Genomic DNA, 24,121 nt, shown 5'->3' on the forward strand with positions numbered 1-24,121 from the left:
GTCTACAAGGAGATTCGAACCCTTGGCTGCTGTGCGCGCCTTCCGCCTGCGTCCATGAAGGCGGCTGGCACTGGACCGTGTCCGGACCCCGTCCCGGGGAGCCCGCCTCTGAGCCTCGCGCGTCCAGCCCCGGGTCTGCACCCCAACCGACCGCGGTGGCAAGGTGTGGATGGGTGGATAGGTCGGTAGTGACCCTCCATCTCCAGACCTCACCCTTCCGTTATGTCAGGTTGTGGCGTGAGCGGCGTGGGGGACGGACACGCCGCTGTGTGGGGTGTGCCCTCCGTCTCTCAGTGGGGAAGGATGGGGCCGGCTTTCCAGCAGGCAACGCTCAGCAATCAGCCATCCCCGTGTGAAGCTCTCGCCTGCAACATCTGGAGAGCTCAGCGTAAACCCTCACAGACGGGCCTCCCCTTGCCTCCTTGGCCTGCCGGCCACTGCCCCGAGTGCTCCGCCAGGGCACAGCGGCCGGGCAGCCCTGGTGGGGCAGCCTGTGCGAGCCCGTCCTCGGCCCCTTGGCTCTGTTCCCCGATGTACAGGCTCCAAAACGTGAAAAAATGCCCCTTTCTGCAAGGCTGTTCATGGGGGCAGCCGGTGTCCTCCGGACAGTGTGTGGAGCTGCTGACATGTCTGTCACCCCCGCCCCGAGGGTGTAGCCCCACGCGGGAAGGCCCTGGGCTGGACAAGGCCCCGGCACGGTGCGTGCGACCTGCAGGGCCCCGGCGGGCAGAGCGGGCCGATGCAGGCGGGTGACCACTTGCAGCTCCCTCTGCGGCCCTGATGGCTGTGGACTCTGTGTGGGGCCCGGGGCGCCCAGGGCCAGTCTCCGCCACAGCCAGTACCACGCTGCTCTCCCGCGCTGGCGCCGTCCCCAGTGTGCAGACCCCCGCGTCTCCGCTCGTCCTCAGCCCTGCGCAGCTGCCTGAGGATGGCTCCAGTCGCCTCGCGGGCACCAGCGGCTGAATCGGCAAGTGCTCCGAGGGCCGCGGGAGCACGTGGGGTCAGGCCACCTGTCAGCCCGCAGAGCCAGAGGCCACAGAGCAGGGCCGTGACACCGCGTCCAGGCGTCCTGCGTTTCCCAAGCGGCTTGTGGTCCTGGCTGGGCCTCCAGAAGCTTGCACGGCCTGTCTCTCCCGCCCTCGCGCAGGGATCTTTCCAAACAGCTTCGCCTTCGTTTTTAGGAAGAAAGGAGTGGAGAGAGGGGAGGGCGTCCTCCGCCGCAGGCAGAGCTCACGCCGTCTGAGCCCGAGCTTCTCTTCAACAGTGAGATGCTGTTCCGCGGGGTTCAGAAGGTACCGTCGCGTGGGAGAAGCCGGCCTTGTCGGGAGCCGGGGTCTGTGTGCTCTCACTCAGCCTCCGTGTGGGGGTGGGCGCGGGGCCCCGCCGGCGCGCGCTCGGTGACGCATCCTCAGACGGAGCCCAAGCCTCCCGCGAGCCTGGCTGTGCTCAGTGGCGCGTCACAGGGGCCGCCTGCCTCACATCTTTGGGGATCTGTCTCCGGGCCGTGCTTGGGAGCCTCGCGTGCGCGTGGGGCGAGTTTCAGCGCGGACCGGGCGGCTGTCTTTGGTTCTCAGGGCGCGAGCTTTGTCTTCCCACAGCCTGCCCGCCTGGACTCGCAGGAATTAATTTGACTGCTTATGATATTATTTAATTTTCAGTAATTACTCAAGCATAGATAACTGCAGACACCGTGCAGCCGGCAGATGGACCCGCGCTTGTGTGTGTGATTGGGAATAGCCCCACAACGCAAAAGTAGATTTTAATATTCAGCATCTAAGGGGTTGTGAATATTACAAAGTGCCCACCCCCTCGCTGGCAGCCAGCGGCGTGCAGGCTTGAATGTAAGAATTCTGGTGCAGATTTCCACCCTCTCAGCGCCTGGGAGGCCCTGCGTCGCACGAGCCCATCTTAGGTATCACCTAAGGGATACTCTTTCTTTCCTATTAACGTGTGATGTTTATAGGAAACACTAATTGCAACGTGTGTAAGGAAATTTAATTTTATTGAGATTTGAGTATCTTCTTTTGTCATGACTTGCATACGCCAATGAAGGTGGTGAGATTCAAGAATGGCATTGGAATGCTGATACATGAGACTGTCACAGAGAAAACAAGACAAAACACCTGTTTTCTGATTTAAACTGAAGGCTGAGTTCAGTCTCTGTCTTCAGAGAATATAAGGAACGTCCCTCCCGTGCTGTGAGAGAGGGCCAGGCCGACTCTGACGGTGCCGAGCTCTGGCTCCAGTAGAGTCCTGGGCCCCCGACCTGCTGTTCTCCAGATCAACAGCTGAAGGCAGAGTCTTTGACCCGGAAGCCCCAGGATCAGTTGGCATTTTTGCTGCTGTAGCAGCTACTGATTTCTTTGAACACTATCTGACTTGGTCCATGACATCCTTTCAATGTCTTAATAAAACTTCACCAAGGAAAGAAATAAGAAGGGGAACAGAACAGTGAAAGCAGAGAGGAAAACAGAGAAAAAAACAGAAAACAGTCTTGGTTTCCAAGGCGCCCGCAGGGAGCCCCGAGCGTTTCTGAGGCCCTGGGGCTGCTGGCATCTGGCGAGGGCTCCGACTTTCCTCTTGGAGGGGGGACGCCGTCGTGGCACTCCTCCTGTGCTGGGGCTCGGCGAGACAGAGGAGGAGACCCAGGGCTAGCCCCAAGGGCTCAGAGTCTGGTCCACGGCAAGACGGGCGCTGGCCTCCATCCCAGGCCCCGGCCTTGAGGACGTGACAAGGCTGGCACCACCCGTGGCGCCTGGAGGCTGATGTGCAGACCATAGATGAAGCTGCCCAGCTGTCAGGGGAGCGGCCCCAGCCCAGAGGGCCCTGGGGAAGGCCCTGAGACGCCATGCCAGAGGTCACCATCTCTGCATTGTTCCAAGTGGGGTGGAATCTGTGCAGGGAAGAAGCAAAACAGAGGACTTGGGGGCATGCATGTTTATTTCGAGCCCTAACTCGGGCCTCAGGGAGGCCTGGGGAAGTGGAGGGAACGGCCGTTCATCCAGGCGCACACCTGCTCTCTGTCCCCACCTGCTCGCCTGGCTCTGGGCGTGACCTGCCCAGGAGCACCTCCTTGGCCTTGCCCTCTGCCAGCCTGGCAGCCCCGCGGCCGCGAGTGCTGATTACAGACAGCGCGTCGCCCTCCGGTTGTCCATGCGCACACGTGCCCTGCAGCCCCTGTGGGCAAGGGAAGCACCTTGCAGGGACGCCGCCCGCGGAGACCGGGGATCAGACCCCCACATCTGTGGCCACAGTGGGCCTGGGACCCTGGGAAGAAACACCCACTGTCACCCAGAAACTTTCTCTGTCCTGTGATCAGAGCAGAAAGCTTGAGACAAAGCCCGCGTTCTCGTCCACGGTCACATCCACGCTCTCCCATTCCCAGGCCTGGCTGCTGCTTCTGTGCAGACTTCAAAGAAACACTGCAGACCCGGGCGGGGCCCCGCACACGCTGGCTCGGGCTGCGCAGAACCAGTGGGGCGCACCCTGTGCTGGGTGGGCACGGCGGAGGCTCCAGCGTCAGGGTCAGGGTGGCCGCTCCGCGGGGCTGGCCCGGTGCCAGGGTCGCGGTGTGGCCTGTGGGCTGCTGCGGCCGGTCCGCTCACGCTGGAGGGCCCCGGTGTTCTGGAGTGGCCTCCGCAGGTTGTGCTCCTGTTCTGCCTGGGGGGGAGGATGTGGCACGCTCGGTCCCTCGCCTGGATTCGCTCCTTTATTTTTTTTAAAGATTTGTTTTCATTTATGCAAGAACCGGGGTACAGGCCAGAGCCGCAGGCGGTGAGCGGATTCCCGGGGGCAGAGCGGGGAGCAGGCTGGGGGAGCGGCGGGGCGCGGGGTCTCCCTGGCCGGCCGCCCGGATCCCGCCGCTGCGGAGGCTGCGGGCCGGTCACAGCCGCGCTCAGCCCGGCCCGGAGGCCCCGGCTCCCTCCTCGCCCGCCGCGCCCTCCCGCCCGTGCCCGGGGCGCCGGCCGGTCCGCGCGCGCTGCGGAGTGTCCTGGGGCCGGGCGCTGGGTGCGCACGCCCGCCGCGCTCCTCCAGGCCTCGGCGCCGGGCCGGCCGGGTCGCCCCAGCGCGAGAGCCGCGGCCCGGCCCGGCCCAGCGGCGCTCTCCGCGGTGCTGAACCCCCGGCCCCGCCCCTTCCCCTCGGGCCCCGCCCCGCCGGCCCCGCCCCTTCCCTCGGGCCCCGCCCCGCCGGCCCCGCCCCTTCCCTCGGGCCCCGCCCCTCGGGCCCCGCCCCCCGGCCTTCTCGGGACGCGCGTGCGCACCCGGGCGGGGGCGGGCGGGGGCGGGCGGGGGGGGGGGGGGGCGGGGGGGGGGGGGCGCTGTCCCGCCGGGTCCCGCGGGCGCCGCCCCTCCCGGCCACGCGCCTTCCGGGCGCCCCCAGGGCGAGGCCGGGCGGGACGGGAGGGTCGGGTCTCCCCGCGCCCTGGGCCGAGGCGCCCCCCCGCCCGCCCGCCCGCCCGCCCGCCCCGGGGGCGCCGCCCGTGCCGTGTCCTGGCCGCCCCGCGCAGGACGGCAGCCCGGGCCGCCCGCCACGCCCGCGCCCGCCGGCCGGTGCTGGGCCCGCCGTGCCCGGGTCCCTGCGGCGCCGCGGCCGCGCGGAGAGCCCCGGGCCTGTGGGGGCGGCCGGACCCTGGCGGCCGCGTCCCCTGCCCGGCGCGGTCCCTGGCGCGGGGCTGCCCCGGCCGCCGCCTCCCGTCCGGTCAGCCCGGAGGACATTGCTGCCCGCCCGGCCGCCGCCTCGCCCTCGCCCTCGCCCCGCTGTTCCCCGCCCTGCGGCCCGGACGCCCCTTCCCGCGCTGCGCTGTCCGCCTGCCCGCCCGCCCGCCGTCGGGGGAGTCGGGGCTGGGGGAGGCAGCGGACCCCCAGGGCGGAGGCGCCCTCCCGCCTCGTCCCCGCCACCCCTCCCGCCCCGCGCGTGGCCCCGGCCTGGCCGCCTCGGCCCGGCCGCTCTGGGGCGGCTCCTCTGCCCTGACGCGTCCGCAGGGGCCGCCCGTCCTCTCCGCGCGCCCCGAGCTGGAGGCTGTGGCGCAGAGGCGGCTGCTCACCCGAGGGGCTTCGCTCCTGCCCTCGCGGCCTCCTGGCCGAGCCTCACTCCCCAGCATCCCCCACCCCAGCCCTGCGCCCCGGTGCTGGCGGACGGCAGGAGGATCAGGACGGTGCACGGAGGTGCTTTTGCCACCTGACTGGGTGGAGCAGCCAACTGCTGACTGGGCTACCGTGACAACAGCGGCCTGCGTCTCCATGCTGTGCCCTGGGAGTTCAGCGCTCGCGAGTTAAGCCTCTGAACCCCTCGCGGTAGCTGGTGACATGCTGTGTCTGGAGCCGGGAGCCCCCCGTCCAGTGCATCCAGGTGGCTGCGGGGCCACGGCGGGCCAGGGGCCCAGTCTTCAGGGCCTGGACATCCTCAGCCTGTGGAGCAGCCGAGGCAGGAAGAGAAGTCACCGGATGGGGAGGTGCCCGAGGCGTGGGCCGTGCTGGCAGAGGGCGTGACACTGAGCAGCAGCCGAGGGAGCCCAGGGCCCAAGGGTAAACCAGGGTGGTGACCAGGTTAACAGCCGTCTCGCTGCTCACTAGCTCTCAATGTCAGTGAATTTAAGATTTTGGAATATAGTCAAGCTTCTAGAATCAGGAATTAATAAACCCCATTAATCGTAGATTAAAATGAGCCCCGGCTAATTGCAATTAATGAGCCTGAGTAATGGCAGCATTTCTTGCGCCCTCCCTGGGGAGCACACACTGGTCCACGCAGCAGGGCCCCCCGCCTGGTCTGAGAGGCAGAACCCAGCTCGGCCTCCCGGGAAGGTGTGGACAGTTCGAGTGGAAGAGACCAAGGTGCGGCCTGGCCTGCAAGCGCCAACCCCACCCCGTGCCCCCAGCCCGCCACAGCTGCTGCCAGAGCCCCGCGCAGTCCAGGGGTGTGTGGGCGCTGCAGAAACAGCCACTGTCCACCTGGGCCACGCGGGGCCTCGGAAGACTGCACGTGGACACCTCCGAGGGTTGGTTCTGAGGCGCAGAGTAAACTCCACCAGGTGACCTGTGCGCCTCTGTCCCACAGCCAAGAGGCGTCTTTGGCTGCAGGGACAAGACCGGGTGGGGCAGGCGAGTCAGAGGAAAGGGCAGAGGCCTGGCCACGCCAGCCCGGGTCTCCTTGGCCTCACCTTCAGCTGCAGTGCCCAGAAGGCTGAAGTCTGTGGAATTGAGCATGGGATGTGGGCAACTGAGCACAAAGTGTCTTCCTTGTTTCCTGACAGGCTTTTAATGGGCTGTGGTTGTCATGAGAGAGAAATACACTCAGCCAACACAAATTGCTTTGCTTCCCGCCTGAGGGCGGCGCTTCCTGGCGGCCCGGCCGCCGTTCTGGTCTCTCCTGGAGAGCGTCAACTGAGAAGAGCGGCCTGGTGACCCAGCCGCTGCCGCTGAGCAGACAGCACGGGGTCCGGCTTGGAGAAGGCGGCGCTGAGCTGCACGGCCAGTGTGCTGGGTTGCGGTCAGCTCTGCTGCCCTGTGAGTCAGCGCCGAGGCCGCTGCGCGCCCAGCCTGACTGCAGTGAGCGCGTCTGCTGGGTCTGCACCAGGGGCGTCAGGCTGGGACTGGGGAGGAGAGAGTGACACGTCTGCAGAGTGTCTGTGCTCGCCGCCATGGCCCCGGGTCCTCCCAGCCCCTCCCGCATGGGTGCCAGCCTGTCACTGTCAGGGACACATCTTGACTGCCAACCGTGTGTGGGACCATGTGCGGGGATTTCCCACCCCCCACCCCCGCGGTGGCCACGCCCTGAGCTCACCCAGGCAGCTCTGGGCTCCAGGGCCTGATGACCGCCCCAGCTCCGTGGCTGGCACCCCTCACGAGCACAGCCCAGAAAGGGCTCCTCAGATGCTTTCCCTGCTTCAATTATGGGAGTTTTATGTTTTTTTCTGTTGATGTGGTGGATGCACTGATTCATCAGCAACCGTTAAATCCTTCTCGCATCATCCCAGCCATAAACCCCACTTCGTCCTTCTGGGATGTTGTGGATTCAGTTTGCTAGTGTTTGGTTGAAGGCTCTCGCGTCGATGTTCTTCAGGGATGTTGGTCTTAGTTTTCTTGCACTGTCTTCATCTGGCGTTGGAATTAGGGTAATGTTGACCTGGCAAGATGTGTTGGGGACCATTCTCTCCTCTGGGGCTTCTAGAAATAATTTGAGCAAGTTGGGTGTGAATTCTTTAAAGTTTTAGTAGAATTTATATATACAGCCACCTGACGCTGCACGTTGGACAGTTTTAACTCCCACTTCAATTTCCGCGATTGTGATCAGTGTTTCAGCGCTTCTGTTTCTTCCTGGTCTAGTCCTGACAAGTTGTGTTTACCTGGACACGCGCGTCTCCAGGGTCACCCTCACTGGTGTGTGCTGCTCGTAGTGATCTCGCGAGGCCCTTGTCTTTTTTTTTTTTTTTAAAGATTCATTTATTTATTTATCCAAGCACTGGGTAAGTCAGAAGCGCGGGAGGGTGAGAGAATTCACCAGAGGCAGAGCGGGGAGCAGAGCAGGCAGAAGGACCGAAGGACACTGCTGAGGGGAGCAGCGGGCGACAGGAGAGGTCTGCGCGCCATGGGGGACCCTCACCTGGTGGCCGGGGATCGAACCGGTGCTGCAGAGGCCGCAGGCAGCTTCGCAGCCGAATGCTCAACCGCTGCGCCACCAGGGAGGCCCGCGAGGCCCTTGTCTTGCTACGCTTTCTCTGGCCATTTTTCCTGCTTCCTTTCCAATTCCGTTTACGGGTGTTTCTTCCTCCTTTCCTGGGGTCGCCTCGCTAGAGCGAGGTGGATTCTGTCTACCGTCTCCAAGAAGCAGCTCGTCGTTCCCTTGCTCTCCGCCGGCTTGTTCTGATCTCTGCTTCCTGTGTCTCCCTCTTGTTTCTGTCTCGGCCCTTCTGGGGCTCTGGGTCCCGCTTGTTCCTCTTCTCAGGCTGCTCACTGTCCTCCCGTTGTGGCCCTTTCCCTGTCCTCCCGCGCGCTGGCTGCCGTGTCCTCGGGCGCCTCTTCCCCAGGAAGCAGTGAGGCAGGGGCCGTGGGGGCGCCAGGGAACCCTGGGTTCCTGGGTTCAGCGCTTCCTCCCGCCTGCCGGGCCACGCGGCTGCCACGAGTGCTCTGGCCTGTCCAGTCGGACGCCTGCCCCATCCAGGGAAGGTTCCAGGAGGGAGTTGCTGGCTACTTCGGCCGATGCGCGCTCCGGTGATGGTCAGAAATCTCAGGTGGCAGCCCGAGGGGAGGCTGAGCTTCCCTGGCGAGGCGGCTGCCCGGCCCTGGTCCCGGCCTCGTGGCCCACGTAGCGGGCGGCGGCCGCGGCCAGACCCAGGGGCGGGCCGCTGACGGCGGCCTCCACCACCCATAGGCCGGGACACACGGCAGCAGTTACGTGCACTTCATTAAAAATGAATTAACTTCTAGAGTAATTTCAATGTAACATTCGGTTAATAACCGAGTGTTCTATCTCCTTGGGGAACTTCATCCGTTTCCCCTCCCCCCACCCGTTTTCAAACCAGCTTTGAAGCAAATGTTTAGGAATTTCTGGCGTATATGAGGGGGTAATTGCTGTTTTGCTCCTCGTTCTTCAAACAAATTAACCAAGCAGAACTGTATTTTAAACATGTATTTATCTGTGAGATGCGCCATTCAGATGTCTGGCGTCCCCCTGAACACCCCGTCATTAGAATGGTCCTTGTATTTCTCGGACTGCGCGTTGTTATTATAATATTTTCATTGCACACGAGTCTCAGTATCTGGTGAAAAACACCGTCAGCGTGTGACCTACCTGGGAAATGGGGAAAGGTGTCGCTCCCGCACCCGCCCCCGCCGCCCCCGGCCACTTCCTTGGTCCAGATGAGGCCCGGCCCAGGCGTCCCCGCTGCATCGTCTTGTAAACAAAGGTCCTTCCGTTGCTTGCTCAGCTTTCCCTTCACCTTAAAATGATACACCGTGACCTCTGACATCGTGGGTGAGCCTGCGCTGCCTTCAGGAAATGAAAAGCTGGACTCCTGCAGGAGCTCCAGGACGGCGCGGCAGGCGAGGTTGTGCAGGCCCGTGGAGGCGCTGCCTCGTGGCTGTGCACCAGCGCCGGGCCCTGCCCCATCTCCAGCGGGGACCCGAGTGAAGTGGGAGGCGCCCACACCCTATCATACGGCCCTGACACTGCCACGCCCGGCCAACTCACCTGCCTCCTGGTGCCCCAGCCCCGCTCCCACCTCCACGCTGCTGCTGCTCGGCACTTGCTTGGAGCTGGGTGGAGAACCTGCCAGGTGAGGGGTACGTGAGCTTGCAGGGTGCGTGGTGACAGCTGGATGCAGTGGTCGGCACCCAGGGACAGCATGTCCGTGGGAAGGGCTGCGGCCCAGCGGAGCTGGCTGGGCGGGACAGGCTGTGGGCACGGAGGCTGCAGCCTTGGCACAGCAAGGAAGGGGGGCGTCAGCCTCTGGGGCCTGCCCAGCCACACATCCTGGGGCCTCCCCCGCTTTCTGCTCATGTCCGGACCGCGGAAGGGGTGGCCGAAGGCGGGCTTGGCCCTCGGAGCTCTGCCTGGTGGGTCCCTCCTGCTCCGCACAGCTCCGCGGCACAAACCCGCTCTCCAGGACTCCCCTGACGTCGCCCAGTACCCCAGAGGCTGGGCCAGGCCGGACGTCTGGGCAATGGTCAGCTTCCTGCAGGCGCCGCCTGTTGGAATCCCAGGCAACTGCGTGTGCAGCGTGGGGGTGTGCCGACAGGCGTGCCTGCGGAAGCACTGTGCCGTGTGTGGGGGCGTGAGTGCTCGCGAGAGCAGGCACAGAGAAGACGGCATAGCTGACGGGGGTCGGAGCTACGTCGGGCTGCGTCGGAGCTTGCGTGGGGCTAAAATAACCCACAGCCGCCTGGGGCCCAGCAGCAGGGCCAGGCTGCAGGGGGCGGGCCGCCCTTTGGTGAGCGAAGCGGTTGCAAGAGTGTGATATTGTGTGTGCGTGCTTGTGTGAGTGCGCGTGGGTTGCGGCGTGAGTCTGTGTGAGCGTGTGCACATGTATGTGTGAGTGTGTGCGCGGCTGTGCGTGACCGGAGGAGCCCCTCCGCCTTTCCACGTGAGCCGCTGCGTGGGTGGGCCGGGCTCCGGCTCGCATCTCCGTCCGTGGGCTCAGGGCCGGGAGAGTCGACACTGAACCACTCAGACCAGCGGGCTCGAGCGTCCTTCCTCGCAGGCCGCTGAGGCGGAGAGTTGCTTACGGAGTCTGAGACCGCCAGCGATCGCTGAGCTGACGCCTCGCGCCGCCTCCTCCCCGTTCCGAGCACGCGCATCTCGGCCAGCGTCTTCTGAGCGTTTTTCTTCATGTAACCTGGACTCCGGCCCGCCGACCTAGGGGCAGCTTTGGGGCGCTGCGAGGCGGCTGAGCCGCTGCGGCCAGGCCGGTCACCCCGCGCAGGCCCCGGCGCCCAGGGACGCTGCAGCTCGTGGCCACACACGTCTCGGCACTTTCCCCTCAGCGCTGTAATTCCAGGGCCCGGAGGCTTCCCGGCAGAGCCCCTGCCCTGGGGGGGGAGCAGCCTCACACGCTGGCGCTCGGTGGGCGCGTGTGCCCGAGCCGGGGCCTCTGTCCCCCCGCCACCCCCGCGTCTCGCACCTCCCTCCCCAGCGTTTCCGTCCTCGCCCTTTTTCCTTTCCCATTGCAGCTTCAGTCTTTTTGTCTGGGAGTCTCGGGGTGTCTTGTTCCGGAAGCTTCCTCAGCGGCTCGGCCCAGGCATATGCCCCTGGTGAACCCTGGGCCAACCTCCGAGGTCACCGCGAAGGCACCAGACTGCCCGCCCTCTGCCCCACGCTTAGCCCACGGGCTGCGGCTCTGCCCAGGCCTCGCCTGGACACACTCGGGGAGAACGTGGCAAACCCAGGACTCAGAGTCGAGCCCCTGTTAGCTTTGGTCTTTGGCTTGAACCCTTAAACATCCTATTCTGCCGCCCCGTCCTGCCTCTGACCCCGCACATGTCTCCTGTCACGGTGGGGAGCTGGCCACGGGCCTGAGGGCACCGCCCAGTCTCGCGCTGGCAGCCGTGTCCGTGGCCAGAGTCTCCACAGAAGGTTCCGGCGAGGAGGCCCCGCGTGGGGGTTGGGGCAGGGCGCCCTGCAGGGGCTGCAGGTGGGCGGGGCTGCGGGGCTGGGCGGCCTTTCTCAAGCGCTGACGTACCCCCTGAGCTCTGGGACATTGGCATTCTCGGGGTGAAGATCCTGTGCCCTCGAACGCGGTCACTGTGCCGACGCCGAAGGGGGCTGGGGTGCACACCTGCAGAGCTGGTCCCACAGGCGCCCACAGCCGCCCCCGCGACCCCTCACACGTTGTGCCTGCTGCCCAGTGTCCCACCATGCCCATTCGCACCGTCCCCACCAGAGCAAGGGCAGACCTGGGGACCTGGCCCAGATCTCACCCCAGGCCGGCTCCAGCTCAGGCCAGCTTCCGGTCCCCGGCCGCCCCTCACAACGGGGGTGTCTCTCCCCAGTGCTGCCCACAGGCCTTGCCCCTTCCTGCCTGAGCCATGTGCCGAGCGTCTGAGCCCCGGATGGTCACGGACACCTGCTTGGCCTCTCGGCGGCCCCGCTCCCCTTCCCCGGTCAGCAATGGCCTGAGGACCTCCCTTCCCTGGTGCAGGTCTTTCCTCCATCTGCGGCTCCCACCCGACTTGCTGGCTCTCGAGGAGCACGTGTCCCCCCGGGTGCCCCAGCAGCTCTGTGGGCCGAGCCTGAAGGCACCACGGTCACCAGCTCGGCCTGCGCAGGCCAAGGGCCCAGGCAGCGTCACCACATCCCTGCGGCCCGCACAGGGCAGTGGAAGCCCCCTCTGCCCCCCACCCCGCCCCCCGCCTCATGACTGAAAGCGCCTCCCCTGCCCTGGTCTCTGGCGCGTCCTGGGAGGGCCTCGGAGGGCCCGTGAGTCTGGGCCTGCGGCGTGGCCACTGCCTCCCAGTGCCCCACGTGCCGTTGCCATGGCGACGGTGCGGCGGCTGCTTGGAGACGGGCCTCTGGACGGCAGCTTCTCCTCCGTGTGATCCAGGCGGGGATGTCCCATCACTGCAGTTGCCATGGCAACTCGTATGATGTCACGTGGGGGCAATTACTTGAGGGAGTGACTTAGCGGCTGGAGTTTCTGAAATGGAGTGTGTGAGGGTTTGCACGCTCGTGCACACACATTCTCGCCCATGCACACCCATGCACATGCACACGCCGGAGCTCATGCACACACACAGCCTGACCCCGTGGCCCTCCTGCCTACCTCAGCCGAGACCCCACGTCAGCCAGCCCGAGCCGGGGCCCTCCCCCCTCGCCTGTCTGTCCTCACGCCCAGCCCTGGGCCGCCCCATGCCGGGAGCCGCCGGGCGGCCTCTCTGGAGCCCTTCCAGGTCACACAGGAAGCCCCGGGCCTGACTGCCGGCGCCCAGCCCTGGTGTGAAGTTGAGAACCTGCAAGTTGCGTCCTAGGGCATGGGGGCCAGACCCAGCTGCCCGAGTGCCCTCATGGAGGGGGGGCCAGCGCTTCCCTCTGCAGGCGCCCCCGCCCCGCAGCACAAGCCCCGGCACCAGCCTGCGGGTGGCCGTGCGCTGCAGCACGGCTCGCGGCTCCTCCCTGTGTGCCCGGTCGGGACTTGCACAAGCAATTAACCACCCTGGAGAAGCGACACCTGCCGGGAGGCCGGGGGCAGGGGGCGAGGGGGGGTGCTCTCGTTGCACCCGGAGTCGGCACGGCGCCCCGCAGCGTCCTCCATGCTGCATTCACAGAAGCCGGCCCCCACGCGGCCGGCGTGAGGCTCAGGCTGCCCATCCGCTGGCCTGCTCCCCGGCAGGGTGTCCAAGACCTCCCCCCACCCTGTCCCCGTCCCCGGCGCGAGGGCCGTCCCGGGGCGGTTGGGCCTGGGCGCCGCGGGGCTCTCTGTGGCACCCTCAGATGTGCCTAACAAGGGGCGCGTCAGGAGGGCGTCGCCTGTCACGGCACGTTGCTGAGGCTCGTGGAGCTTTAACTCCAGGGAGGGGGCGGAGAGCGTTCTCGGGCTTCCGCCAGGGTGTGATTTTTCAAAGGCTGTTTCAGTTGACTTTGAGGCCCCTCCAGCCACGTGTTTGCCGCTTGCGCTCCCGGCGCCTGCTGCTCCCTCGTCCCGACAGACCGTCTTTCAGGACACAGAGCTGTGATTTAGCTCAGCCAGCGCCGAGCAGAGACGATTATTCCCTCTGGATAGAACTGGAGCGGCTTCGATACGAAGTCTCTCGTGTTGCGGGAAATCAGAGAGGCGGCGGGAAGTGTTCTGTCTGCGACGCAGAGTCAGCCTTCCGCTGGGAAGCGGCCCTCGCTCTCACCTCCCGGCAAGCGCTGGCCACGCGAGGGACCCGGCCCCAGCCGCGCAGGCCCCACGGCCCTCGCCCTTCAGAGACGCCCGCCCGGGGGCGCAGGAGAAGGCGGCCGGGGGCCAACTCCCCGCCTGTGCTCACACTCTGGTCACCGAGGCCCACACACCCCTGGGTCCTGCAGAAGTTCCCGCTCCTCTAGGTCACCCCATCTTTTCAGAGGACTTGCGTCAAGGACGAGACGGCCTGAGAAGTTTGAGCAGCACTTAGAAGAGGTGCTCCGGCTCCTCCCAGCTCCACCCGGCTGCTCCCGGCTGCTCCCGGCTGCTCCTGGCCGTGGGCTGGCTTCTGGACAATGTGTTTTCGCCGCTCCCAAAGACTCCTTGGACACTGACCAGTCTCCGAGAGCCGAGCCAGGCAGTGAAGGGGAAATTGGTGTCCTGTAAAGAAGTAATGATAAAGGCAGCAAGACTCACACCAGCGGGGCTTTCTGCCGATGGCGTGGGATCTGCTGAAGCCGGTGCCGGAGCTGAGTGGTGCTTGGACGGGGCCACGCTGGACAGGCCGGGAGTGGCTCTCTGGGTGTTCACACCGCGGCCTGTGTGCCGTCGGACTTGGCTGCTGGTCTTCAGGTGACCGGAGGGGCCACCCTTGGGTCATCTCCTAGGCGGTCGCCCAGGCAGGGAGGACACTCGTGCCACTAGTACGCCCTCATGGGGCCACCAGGCCCTCTGTCCTGCGCCTGCGGCTGCCTCCTTCACAGAAGCACCTGGAGGCCGTTCGGGGGTGAGTGTCCAGGACCTCAGGGAAGAGGACGTGTTGCTGTGCTCCCTCAGTCACCCCCAGCTGCCCCAGCACCCGGCCCCCCAGGACCTGCTCTCCGCTGGCCAGGCAGCGCCCCGGTGGGCGGGAGGCGGCAGGCACAGACTGGCCCTGCCAAGGCTCCCGGTGCTGCCCGGTCCACTCGAGTCGGTTTCAGGAGTTTCCCGAGAAGATGGCAAAGCACAGTTCTTGAAACGTGTGAATACCCAACATAAGATAAGAAACATAATTGCAGTTTAGACCTCAGATTTATTTGAAAAGGGGATAATGATAGTAATTACCCAGTTTGAGTTTCGGGGAAGGCTAATTGGATCCCCGAGGCATTTGTATGCACCAGGAAAGCCGTAAATACAAAGGACCATCTGGTCGACCGGCTCGCAGCCCTGCGCTGTCTGTAATTATTTCTTCTGGGTTGTTTGGGTGCTGAGCTGAGGAAGCTGTACTTCCCCGGGGCAGGGCAGGGTCCGCCCGCCCGTGCTTCTGAAGACTCGGGTCTTGCCCCCTTCCCAGTAAAAGTTGCAGGGCAGAGAGACGCTGCTCTGGGGGGCGAACATCTTCACATGCTCCCCACCACCCCCTGTGTACCCCAAGCGCCTCTGTAAAGGCCCCGGCTTGTCTGGCCCGTGGTGCCGCGATCTGCAGGACACGCTGGGGCCCGGGGAGCGGCTGCCTGCAGCACGCGGGTCTGCAGGGGTTTGGGGACTTTGGTGAGGTGGGGCTGTGCGGGCACGAGGCAGGCCTGGGGGGCGGCTGGTGTCCCGGGCGCGGCTGCCCCCACGGGGTCAGCTCTGAGAACTGGCCCCTTGGCCGGGGTCTTCTCCATCAGAGGACGTCAGATCTCACAAGATGCAGCTGCTGCATCTGTGGGCCGCCGGCGGCCGCTGCCCCCCCGTCGGGCGCTGGATGCCGCATGTCCCGCGATTTAGGTGCCTGAGACCGCGCCCGAGTGCCTGGGGGAAGCGCTGGCCGAGCAGCCCACAGGGCCGCGTCCTGGCCGATCAGGTGTCCCCAGCCCGGGAATCGGGCCAGCCCAGCGCCCCGACTGCACGCTGGAGTCCTGAGCCCAAGCGGAGCCGACTGTTCCCACGGTGAGCGCGTCTGCAGACGAAGCAGCTTGGATTTCAGCAGAGAAGAAGCTCTTTATGGATGGGCGCCCTGTGGCAGGAGGCGAGATGGGTGGTGGGCGCGTCGTCTGGACTCAAGCCTCCTGCCCGCAGGCTTTCACGCAGGACAGGTGGCCTCAGAAGCCGCCGCCGTGCTGGCCCCTGGGCATGGCGCTCTCCTCAGAAGCCCTAAGGCCTTCCGGTTGCTGTAGCCCACCCTGCCTCCTGGCTCTGAGCCCGGCTTCCGCCCGTTCCTGCTGTCCCACCTGAGGCTGCTCTGAGGCCCCTTTCTTTTTTTAAAGTTGTAGTATTTAAAAAAATATATTTATTTGTTTATGCACACAAGAGCGGGGCTGCAGAGGTGCGGGGGTGAGAGGACTCCCCAGAGAGAGAGAGCGGGCAGCAGAATGGGCAGATCCACTGAGACCCAGGGTTGAGGGGGCAGCGGGGGTCAGGGGGTCAGCTGCGCCCTCCCTATGCCGGCCCCTGCTGCCGCCCCCACCCCCGTGCCAGCCTTGCTGTGGGCACAGCCCTGCCCGTGGCTCAGCCGCCCGGCGCTGGCTTCCCACCAGGCTGTAAGTCCCGCAGGCCGGGCTGCCCCTCTTTTGCCCTTTGCTAGACCCTCTTGGATCTGAGCGAGGAGCTGGGCGGAAACAGGCTCATGTCCGACCTCCCGGGTGCTGGACAAGGCCTCAGCGGCCGATTAGTCAGGGTGAACTTGCAGGGGGGCCCGCCCACCGTGGCCCGCCCCTGCCCGTGGCGGGGCGCCAGGAGCCCACGGAGGCGGGTTTCTGGCAGAAGAGGCCCAGCCAGGTTCCCGAAGGCTGGAGCACGCTGGAGCTCGAGCCGCGATTCACGGCGCACAGTCCCTGGCTACGGCGTCCAGGCTGATGAGGCACACGGCGTGGCAGGGGTGGGGCAGCCTGATTGTCGGTTGTCAGTGTGATCCAGTACCCAGACAGGGGCTTGCCAGGGGGGTGACCGTGATGGTATCTGACCTCAAGTTCCTGATTTGGGGACAAGCGGCCTTTGAGAGTCAGGAGGGACCCGTGTGAAGGGCAGCGTCGCGGGGGTGCTGTGGACGCGGCCACGCTGGGTGGACGGGGCCGCACGCAGGGGAAGGCCGGCCCGGGCAGCAGGGGGCCTGGGGAGCCGGGGCCAGCTGGGCGGATGTTGCCAGCAGCTCCCGGCTCTAGAGGGGGCCCGAAGGTCTGCCGGCTGGTGGGGCTGGTCATCCGGTCCTGTTTGCTTCTCATTAAAAGCCACGCGTTGGTCTGATTAGGCTCCGGGTCGGGCTGCTCTTCGGTCCCCGAATCTGAAGATCAGGCTCATTTTCTAAATTGATTGCAGTTAGAGTGTCCGTCTACACACCCATGCGGCGCGCTGCAGAGCCGAGAGGCGGGAGGCGGGAGAGACGAGGCCCGCCCTCCAACTCGGGCAACTCGGGAGCCGCCGGCCGGGGGCGGCCACAGAGGACGCGGCCGCCGCCCAGGTGCCACATCTGCACTGGTCGCCCAGGCCACCGCGGGGTGCCCCATGAGGCCGCCGCCCAGCAGGGTCCCGCCCTCGCTCTGCGAGCTCCCCACTACCCTGCCAGCACCCCGTGTCTCCTCTCTCTGGACAAGACGGCACAGCAACCGCCGTGGCCCCGGCAGTGGGCGCAGCTGAGGCTCCCCTGGCCCCCTGCTCGGGGCCGGCGTCCCCCGCCTGGGAGGACTTGGGCCGTCCCCAGAGCCCCGAGCGTGGCCGCGCAGCCCTCGGACCACCGTCCACCTGGCCGGGTGCATGTGGACACCTCTGCTGCCCTTTGGGCGACAGCGGGCGGAGTGCCCTCGCCGGCACAGCAGCCCCCCGACCTCGGTCAGTCGCGTGGTTTGGTTAAACAAAGTGCAAAGGCCAGAGAGAAACAAAGCGGACACCGGCTGCAGGCGGGGCCCGAGGGCTGAGCCCCGAGCAGCCGTCAGGGCACTTGGGAGGTTCTCCCAGCGGCTCGGACGGGCCCCGGCCTGACCTAAGCGCTGAGGGCCACACCCAGCGGCCGGACCCTCCCCCGGCGGCTTCCCGGAGGGCCGGTTCTCCTGACACCTGCTGGCCCGGCTGACACGGCAGGGGAGAGCACCACCCGGTGCCGGGGAGCCGAGGGGGCACCAGCGAGAGGCACAGGGCGCTGCATGACGGGCGGGTCTCTGCGGAGCCCGGGGTTCCCAGGCCCCGCCTCGTGGGAGGAGACGCGCGTGTCGCCGGGTGAGGGCGTGCGGCGTTGCCCACGGGCTGTCGCTGTGTCGCAGGGAGGGGCTCGCGCTGGCGGCCCCTTCAGTCTCCCCAGCGGAGTGAGCCCCGGAGCCCCTGAACCCCGAGGCTCCCCAAGAGGGCATGGGCAGCTCCACACGGGCTCCGGGCATTTCAGGAAGCTTCTGTCTCGAGTACACACGGCAGGTTCACCTGCCGCAGCCAGTGCCCCGGACGGAACCGCCGGGCGGGCGAGGCCACAGGGCTGTTTGCCGTGAGAGCAGCCGGGGGTTGGCAGAATCACGGGGCCCGGCCAGTGTCTGTCGCGGGCACATTAAACGTCCCCGGAGACCCCTCCGGCCTGTTCGTTTACCGGGTGGTAAGAGGCAGACGCCCCGCCACGGAGGAGGCCACTGCGAGCTCCTGGAGGGCGGGGGGCGGGGAGTGGGCTTGCGGGCAGCCTGGATGCAGGACCAGGGAGAGGCCGGGGAGACTCTTCCCTGCCCTGGGAACGCTGGGAACCCTCAGACCCTGGGCCTGGACCCCCCCCGCCGCCGTGGGGAGCTGCGCCCCTAAAGCCATGTGTTCTGGTCTCCACACAGGCCTGATCTCCACGACCTCAAGGAAGCTGGACCGGGAGCAGCAGGCGGAGCACTTCCTGGAGGTAAGCGCCACCCGCGCCCTGACCTGCGCCCCGGGTTCTGGGAGGGGCTCCCACTGTTGGTGAGCTCCCACATCTGCTGCCTACAGAGGTGTAGGTTTTGCTTTTGGGCAGTTTCGAGAAGCTGTGACTTTTGTGTCCCGTCACGTAAGAAGAATAAATCTTCTGAGTCGAAAACACAGGCGGCCGTGCTCACACGCACTCTCCCCACGCTCGGGCCTGGCCCTCTGCTGAGGTGTGGGGTTCAGGGAGGGGGCCCTCCGGGAAGAGCTCCAGAGCCCTGTCAGCGCGAGCCCCAGGGACCCCTACAGCAGGGGCGGGTCCATCTCGGAGGCGGGCCGGACGCCTGGGCCGCGGGTGGGAGGGCGGGTGAGCGCGCCCGGAGGGGCCTTCTCTGGGCTCAGCCTGTGGGCGCGGAGTCCTGTGGTTGCGTCAGGCCAGGGGTGCCTGGGCGGGTCCGGGGGACGGTCCCCGCGTGCGGCCGTGCCTGCCCTGGCCACCTCCGTGCTTCCCGCGGCTCCCAGCGGCCGTGGCCGGGCCCGGGCACCCTCACCCCGCAGCTGGCGAGGACGCCCCCCACTGCCGCGTCTGCCATGAGCCCCCAGACCATCCTCTCGGCCTGCGCCACGCTCACCACTCACATCTGTGCTCTCACACACTCAACGCCGGCCACGTTCCCTGTGCGCACGCACGTGCATACACCCCCTCACACGTGCTGCTGTCCTGCTCCATCAGCGCTGGCCTCGGCTCCGCCAGTTCACAGGCCCTGCGCGCCCCGGGGCCCCCCGACCAGCTCGAGCCCCGGCCCCGGCTCCCAGAGGTGCCGCGTGTTTCCGAGGCGCCTTCCTTGGCCGTGCAGCGTCCCTGCGCCCAGGGAGAGCCAGGAGTGCGAGCCGGCCGCAGGCCAGACCGGGCGTGGGCACGCTTAGGAGACAGCACAGCTGGCCCCTGGCCGCCGCCTTCCCATCTGGCCAGGGGTGTCAGGAATGACGCAGAGAGGCACAGCCGCCCTCGAGCAGACCCCGCCCTGCCAGGGTGCCGGGCACAGGCCTCCTTGGGTGGGGGGTGCGGGCAGCACAGCCCTGAACCCGCCTCTGCCCCACCCACCGGCGCCATCACAGCAGCCCCAGGCTGCACTGCTCGTGCCTGGGCACAGAGGAGGCGCCCCCACCTCCGCACTGGGCACGGAGGAGGCGCCCCCACCCCACACTGGGCAGAGGAGGCGCCCCCACCCCACACTGGGCACAGAGGAGGTGGAGGACGTGGAGGACATGGAGGTGCGGGAGGAGGTGCAGGAGCCGGGCCCGCACACCCCACTGTCTGCGGGTCGGGTCTCGAAGCAGCGGGTTGGCTGGTCCTCGGGGAAGCCCCCGCGTGAGACGTGTCGGCCCCTTTGTCTCCCCGCTGGCGGAGAGTGGATGTGAACAGACGCTCATCGTTCAAGGCGCGCGTCGGCCGCGGCGAGTGTGCTGGAGCAGACGGCAGGGCGGCATGCGAAGGGCGGGTGGCGGGGGCCGGCAGGTGCGCGCCTCAGAAAGTCCCGTTTTCCCGACACGGGACTAAACCCTCTTACCTGCCAGACCCCGGTGGGGCCGACCCACGGCGACCGGAGCCGCTGGCCGAGCCGGCGGAGAACCCGGGACAGGGGTGGGCGTGTCTTGTGCCACCCGCGTTCCTTCACGATGTGCCCTCTGAGGACTCGGAAGTGGGGGAGCACGCGGGCTCCTGCCAGAGACTCCGCGAGGGTCTCCCTGCTGGGTCCTGTGGGTGCTTGGCCAAGCGGGTGCCGTGCTGCCCCAGCCACATCTCCGGCTGGCCGCCCCCAGTGAGCCCGCGCATGGCACCAGGGAGCTCGGGGAGGAGACTCTGGACTCTGCGCCCCGGAGCGCTGTGTGGGCCCTTCGTGCCCTCCCATGTAGGGGGCCGCCCTAGGCGAGGGCTGCGGCCCCAGGAAGCCTCCTCAGTGCCTGGTGGCCTCGGCCCACTGGCCTGGCTGGGGCGGGCAGCCATGCCAGGCTGGGAGCCGGTCCTGTTCACCTCCATGCCAGCGACCCCACGCACCGGGCCCTGCTCCATCCTGCCCAGGTCGCCCCGGGTGTGACCCATTGCAGGGGACGAAGGTGGGCCGTGAGGTGCCCAAGGGTGTCAGGTCTGCACTGACCCTGCGTCCACACGCCGCCACACAGTTGGCGCTCACTGGCCGCCTTCTGCCCCGGCCCGCTGAAGGCAGACGCGGAGGGAGTCACTTAGCAGATGTCCCAGCCCTCGAGCAGATGGTGGCCCCCACGCAGCGGGGATGGCGGGTGCTGCACTCCGGGAGGGAAGATTATGCAGCGCGAGGAGCTCCCCGGCACGTGTCTGGGAGCAGCTGGAAGAGCCCGCAGCGCAGCAGCCGTGTGATCCGGGAAGTCAGATCAGACGCCGCAGCGTCTCCCCCCAGCTCGGCTTCCCCGACGATTCCTCCCTCAAGGCAAAGTGGCCTGTAAGCACCTTCCTGCAAAAATGCCGGTGAACCCCACAGTCTAACATTTCAGCACAAACACCACCTGACAGCCATCCCCTGGGTGGACTGTGGAAACACAGATGTGGGTGGACGCGCCAGCACGGGGCTGGGGGCTCCGGGCGCCGGGACCGCGCTCTCCGCGCAGAGGCTCCGGGGATCTCCAGCGCCGTGAGACGTGGCTCCGGGAGCAGATGGGACACGTGCCTTGCAGCCCCCACGAGGGCCGTGTCCAGACAGTTGGGGGTGCGTGTCTGCGGGGCGGTCGGGTCCAGGCCCCCGACTCTCCTCCTGTCCGCCGGTGCCACACGGATTGTTCAGGGGTCCAAGCGAGTCTGAAAACTCAGCCCCTCTGCCTTGAGGTGCAGGCGGAGGAGGAGCCGGATCTCTAGCTGCCGCCTTCACTCCTGAGGGGGTTGGCTTCACCACCCGGGGCCCAGATGTTTCCAGGAACAGAAACGCCAAACTCTAGACGTCGGACAAGCATCCCGACTGCCCAGGAACCGCAGCAGGATGCGCCACAAGCGGTGCCACTCAGCGTGCCCAGTTGTCTCCGCGCCGGCTCCGGACGTCCTCGGGGGCCGGCCCCAGGAGCCAGCCCAGCAGATGGGAGCCAGAGCGGACTCCCTGGGGAAGGCTTCACCGCCCAAGGCCAGACGCGGTGTGACACGTGGCCCCAGGGCGTCAGGTGACCCGCAGGAAGCCCCGAAGGGGCTGGGCGGGTGCCTGGGAAGGCCCTGGGGGGCGGACTCGGGAAACGCCGGTCAGGAGGGCCCGAGTCTCCGAGGGAAGAGGCCCTCGCCTGTGCTGGACCGGGAGCGGAGCTGCTGTTCCCTGCAGGGCGCGCCCTCAGAGGCAGCCGGATGTTCTTGGTCGCCTTCAGGGCTGCCAGACACCGGGCTCAACAGTGATTTCTAAATAAAATCTGGAATAATGTAACATTCAGGGAGAAGCCCCAAGAAGCCCGGACCCGAGGTATTGATAAGATTTAACAAGTAAATTGCCGGGAGCACCCAATTAAGGCCATAAAGTCGCTCTGGTTGAAAGCAGAGAAACGAGTAGATGTTAAAATTACAGAGAATGGCGTCGCAGCTAGCCCGGATCTGGCGGGAACCGGCGGCCTCGGCGCCTGGCCCGGGGCTGTGGGGCGTGGGGCTGGACAGCGCTGGGGGTCCTGGAATCGGGGAGTCTGGCCCCGTCCTGGTGCTTCAAGCGTTCGCTGAGTTACGAGCAGAACCGCCCTGCCGACGTGCGCGCCGCCGCGTGAGTCCTCAGAACCGCCCCTTCCTCCATCTCGTCCTCGCGCGGGCTCGGCAAGGCAGGCAGCGAGACACGATTCAAAGAACACGCCGGAGGTCGGTGGTGGTCGGCGGCGCAGGGGCGCGACACGGCCTGGCCGCCCAGGGGTGTCTCCCCGCCCCACGGCCATGGGTGCTGAGTAGTGGGGAGTCGTGGTCCCTCGGCCCCTGGCGTGGGCCAGACCTGGCAGGACCTGGAGCCTGAGCCTGCGCCTCCCCCTGGGCCCCGGCCCCCACGGGGCCTGGCCTGGCCTCACCTCGCGGACTGCGGACTCTGGACACGGCCCATGCACGTTGCTGCCTGGGGACCCCGAGGGCTGGCCGTGGGGTGGGAACCGGGTCCACTTCCTTGGTTAGATCTGCCCCTTGGAGCCCGTTTTGGCCGCTCGGTGGCCCCCGTGCCCGCCCCTCGCCGCAGAGCTGGGCTGGCGCCGCAGACCTTCGCCTGGGAGGAGGCGGCTCGGGAGGAAGGAAGCGCCTTAACCAGGAATCCTTTCCTCCGACGGCTATTTTTTTCCCTTACGCCTTTCCAAAAAGGTGCCCTCTGCTGAGAGAGCGTTTTGGGTTTTTTTAAGATTTACTTTATTTTTCCTTATGCATACAAGAGCTGGGGTACAGACCAGACATGCGGGGAGGGTGGGGGTGAGAGGACTCCCCAGAGACAGAGCGGGGAGCAGAACAGGCAGATCCACTGAAATCCACTGCTGAGGGGGGCAGCAGGGACAGGAGAGGTCTGCCACGCCGTGTGGGTAGCTCCCTGGCCGGCCGGGGATCGAACTCGTGCTGCAGAGGCTGCGGACAGCCTCATAGGTTGCGCCTCAACCCCTTGCACCACCAGGGAGGCCCTCAGAGAGCGTTTGATTGCAGCTTTCAGAAAACAGACAGGGACGCCTCTGTGTCCAGTCACCACCCGCCATGCATGGAGAGCATGTGCCAGGCCGTGGGGAAGTGGGTGCTGCCTCCGCTCCGGACACAGGCCCGTGAGCTCCGGCCTGGCTTCCCCACGTGCTGGGTCAGGGGTCAGGGCTGCTCTGAGGAGCCGGTGAGGCCTCGCGAGCAGCCTGCTCCGTCCCGACACAGCGGCCAAGGAGTGGCCCAGAAAGTGCCGCTCAGCCCTGCAGTGGCGCCGGGCTGACCCCCCCACCCTGGCCCAGCCCAGTGCCTGCCCACGGCCGGCCAGGGTGCGCCAGCCTCTGCCCCCATGCAGGTGTGCGCCAAGCGATTGCTGAGAAGCACATCCCCGATCACGGGGTCGGGAGCCTCGGGCCGTCCAGCAGAACTGAACCAGAGGCACGGCGACGTTCTAGTCATTCTCTGCAGCTACCGCATCTCTGAATCTGCTTAGCGTCACGGCCAGTGGTGACCTGCCCCCCTCACCTCTGAGAGGCGGGACAGCGTGCAGCGGCGGCGTCCCTCCCGCCATCCGTGTCCTCAGAGCCAGCGACATGCCCAGCACCGTGACCACCGACGTCCCGCCCCTGTGCCGACATCCACACGGTCCCCCGTGGCTGGCCTGGCGCTGGGTGAGCGTGGTCAGCTGCAACTGCTGGACACGACGCTGAATTACCTTGCTGCTGGCTTTCTGTGTGGACATCCATGTCCTCGGCCGTGTTCTCCGCACACAGCTTTCCTTCACCGCCCGCGCCCAGAGGGGAGGGCCCACGGGAGGGCCCACCCAGGACCCAGGACCCGCCTCCCGCCAGGAGCCCCCAGCGTGAGGCAGGCTGGCAGGTGACCCACAGGCATGGGCAGGGGACGGTGCGGCCGGGACAGGCGTGCGGCTGGCCTCCTGGGGGCCGCACGGAAGAGCCGCAGGTCTAGGGCGGGGGCGGAGTGCGTCCTGCACTCCATCACACAGGTCACGGCTGAACGGGGCCTTCTGCACGTGGGCAGCTCTGCTGAGCTGATCTTTATCCAAAACTGACGTCCGCTCCCCTTCGCCCAGGGAGAGTAATGAAGACATTTAGAAACCAAGATGCAGTGCTTCTTTGGGCCGCCGCATCCTGAGGCGGGTCTCCCCGGGGCCCCCACTGGGGCTCGGCAGAGAACAAGGGCCCTGGTGTGCGCGACGGGCGCCGGCCCCCACGGCTGTTAATGGCAGACGAATGGTGTTTCTTTCCGCCAACAGGGCGCCTGCCTCGTTCATCCTAATTTATTGGCCATCTGGGAGCCTCGCTACGACTTGAAATTA

The 24,121-nt window shown here is 66.5% G+C and overlaps 1 protein-coding gene across 1 annotated transcript in view; it reads left to right on the forward strand.

The window, feature by feature from the left end:
- The window catches only part of FAT3 (FAT atypical cadherin 3), a 123,255-nt gene that overhangs the window by 57,691 nt on the left and 41,443 nt on the right, over window positions 1–24,121 (forward strand). Inside the window, 1 exon segment of the mRNA XM_037504725.1 lies at window positions 18,074–18,135. Coding sequence (XP_037360622.1) covers window positions 18,074–18,135 — 62 coding nt within the window.

The sequence above is a fragment of the Talpa occidentalis genome, unplaced genomic scaffold (assembly GCF_014898055.3).
Source record: "Talpa occidentalis isolate TD23 unplaced genomic scaffold, MPIMG_talOcc4v2.1 talOcc4.12, whole genome shotgun sequence".
In the NCBI taxonomy this organism is placed as follows: domain Eukaryota; kingdom Metazoa; phylum Chordata; class Mammalia; order Eulipotyphla; family Talpidae; genus Talpa; species Talpa occidentalis.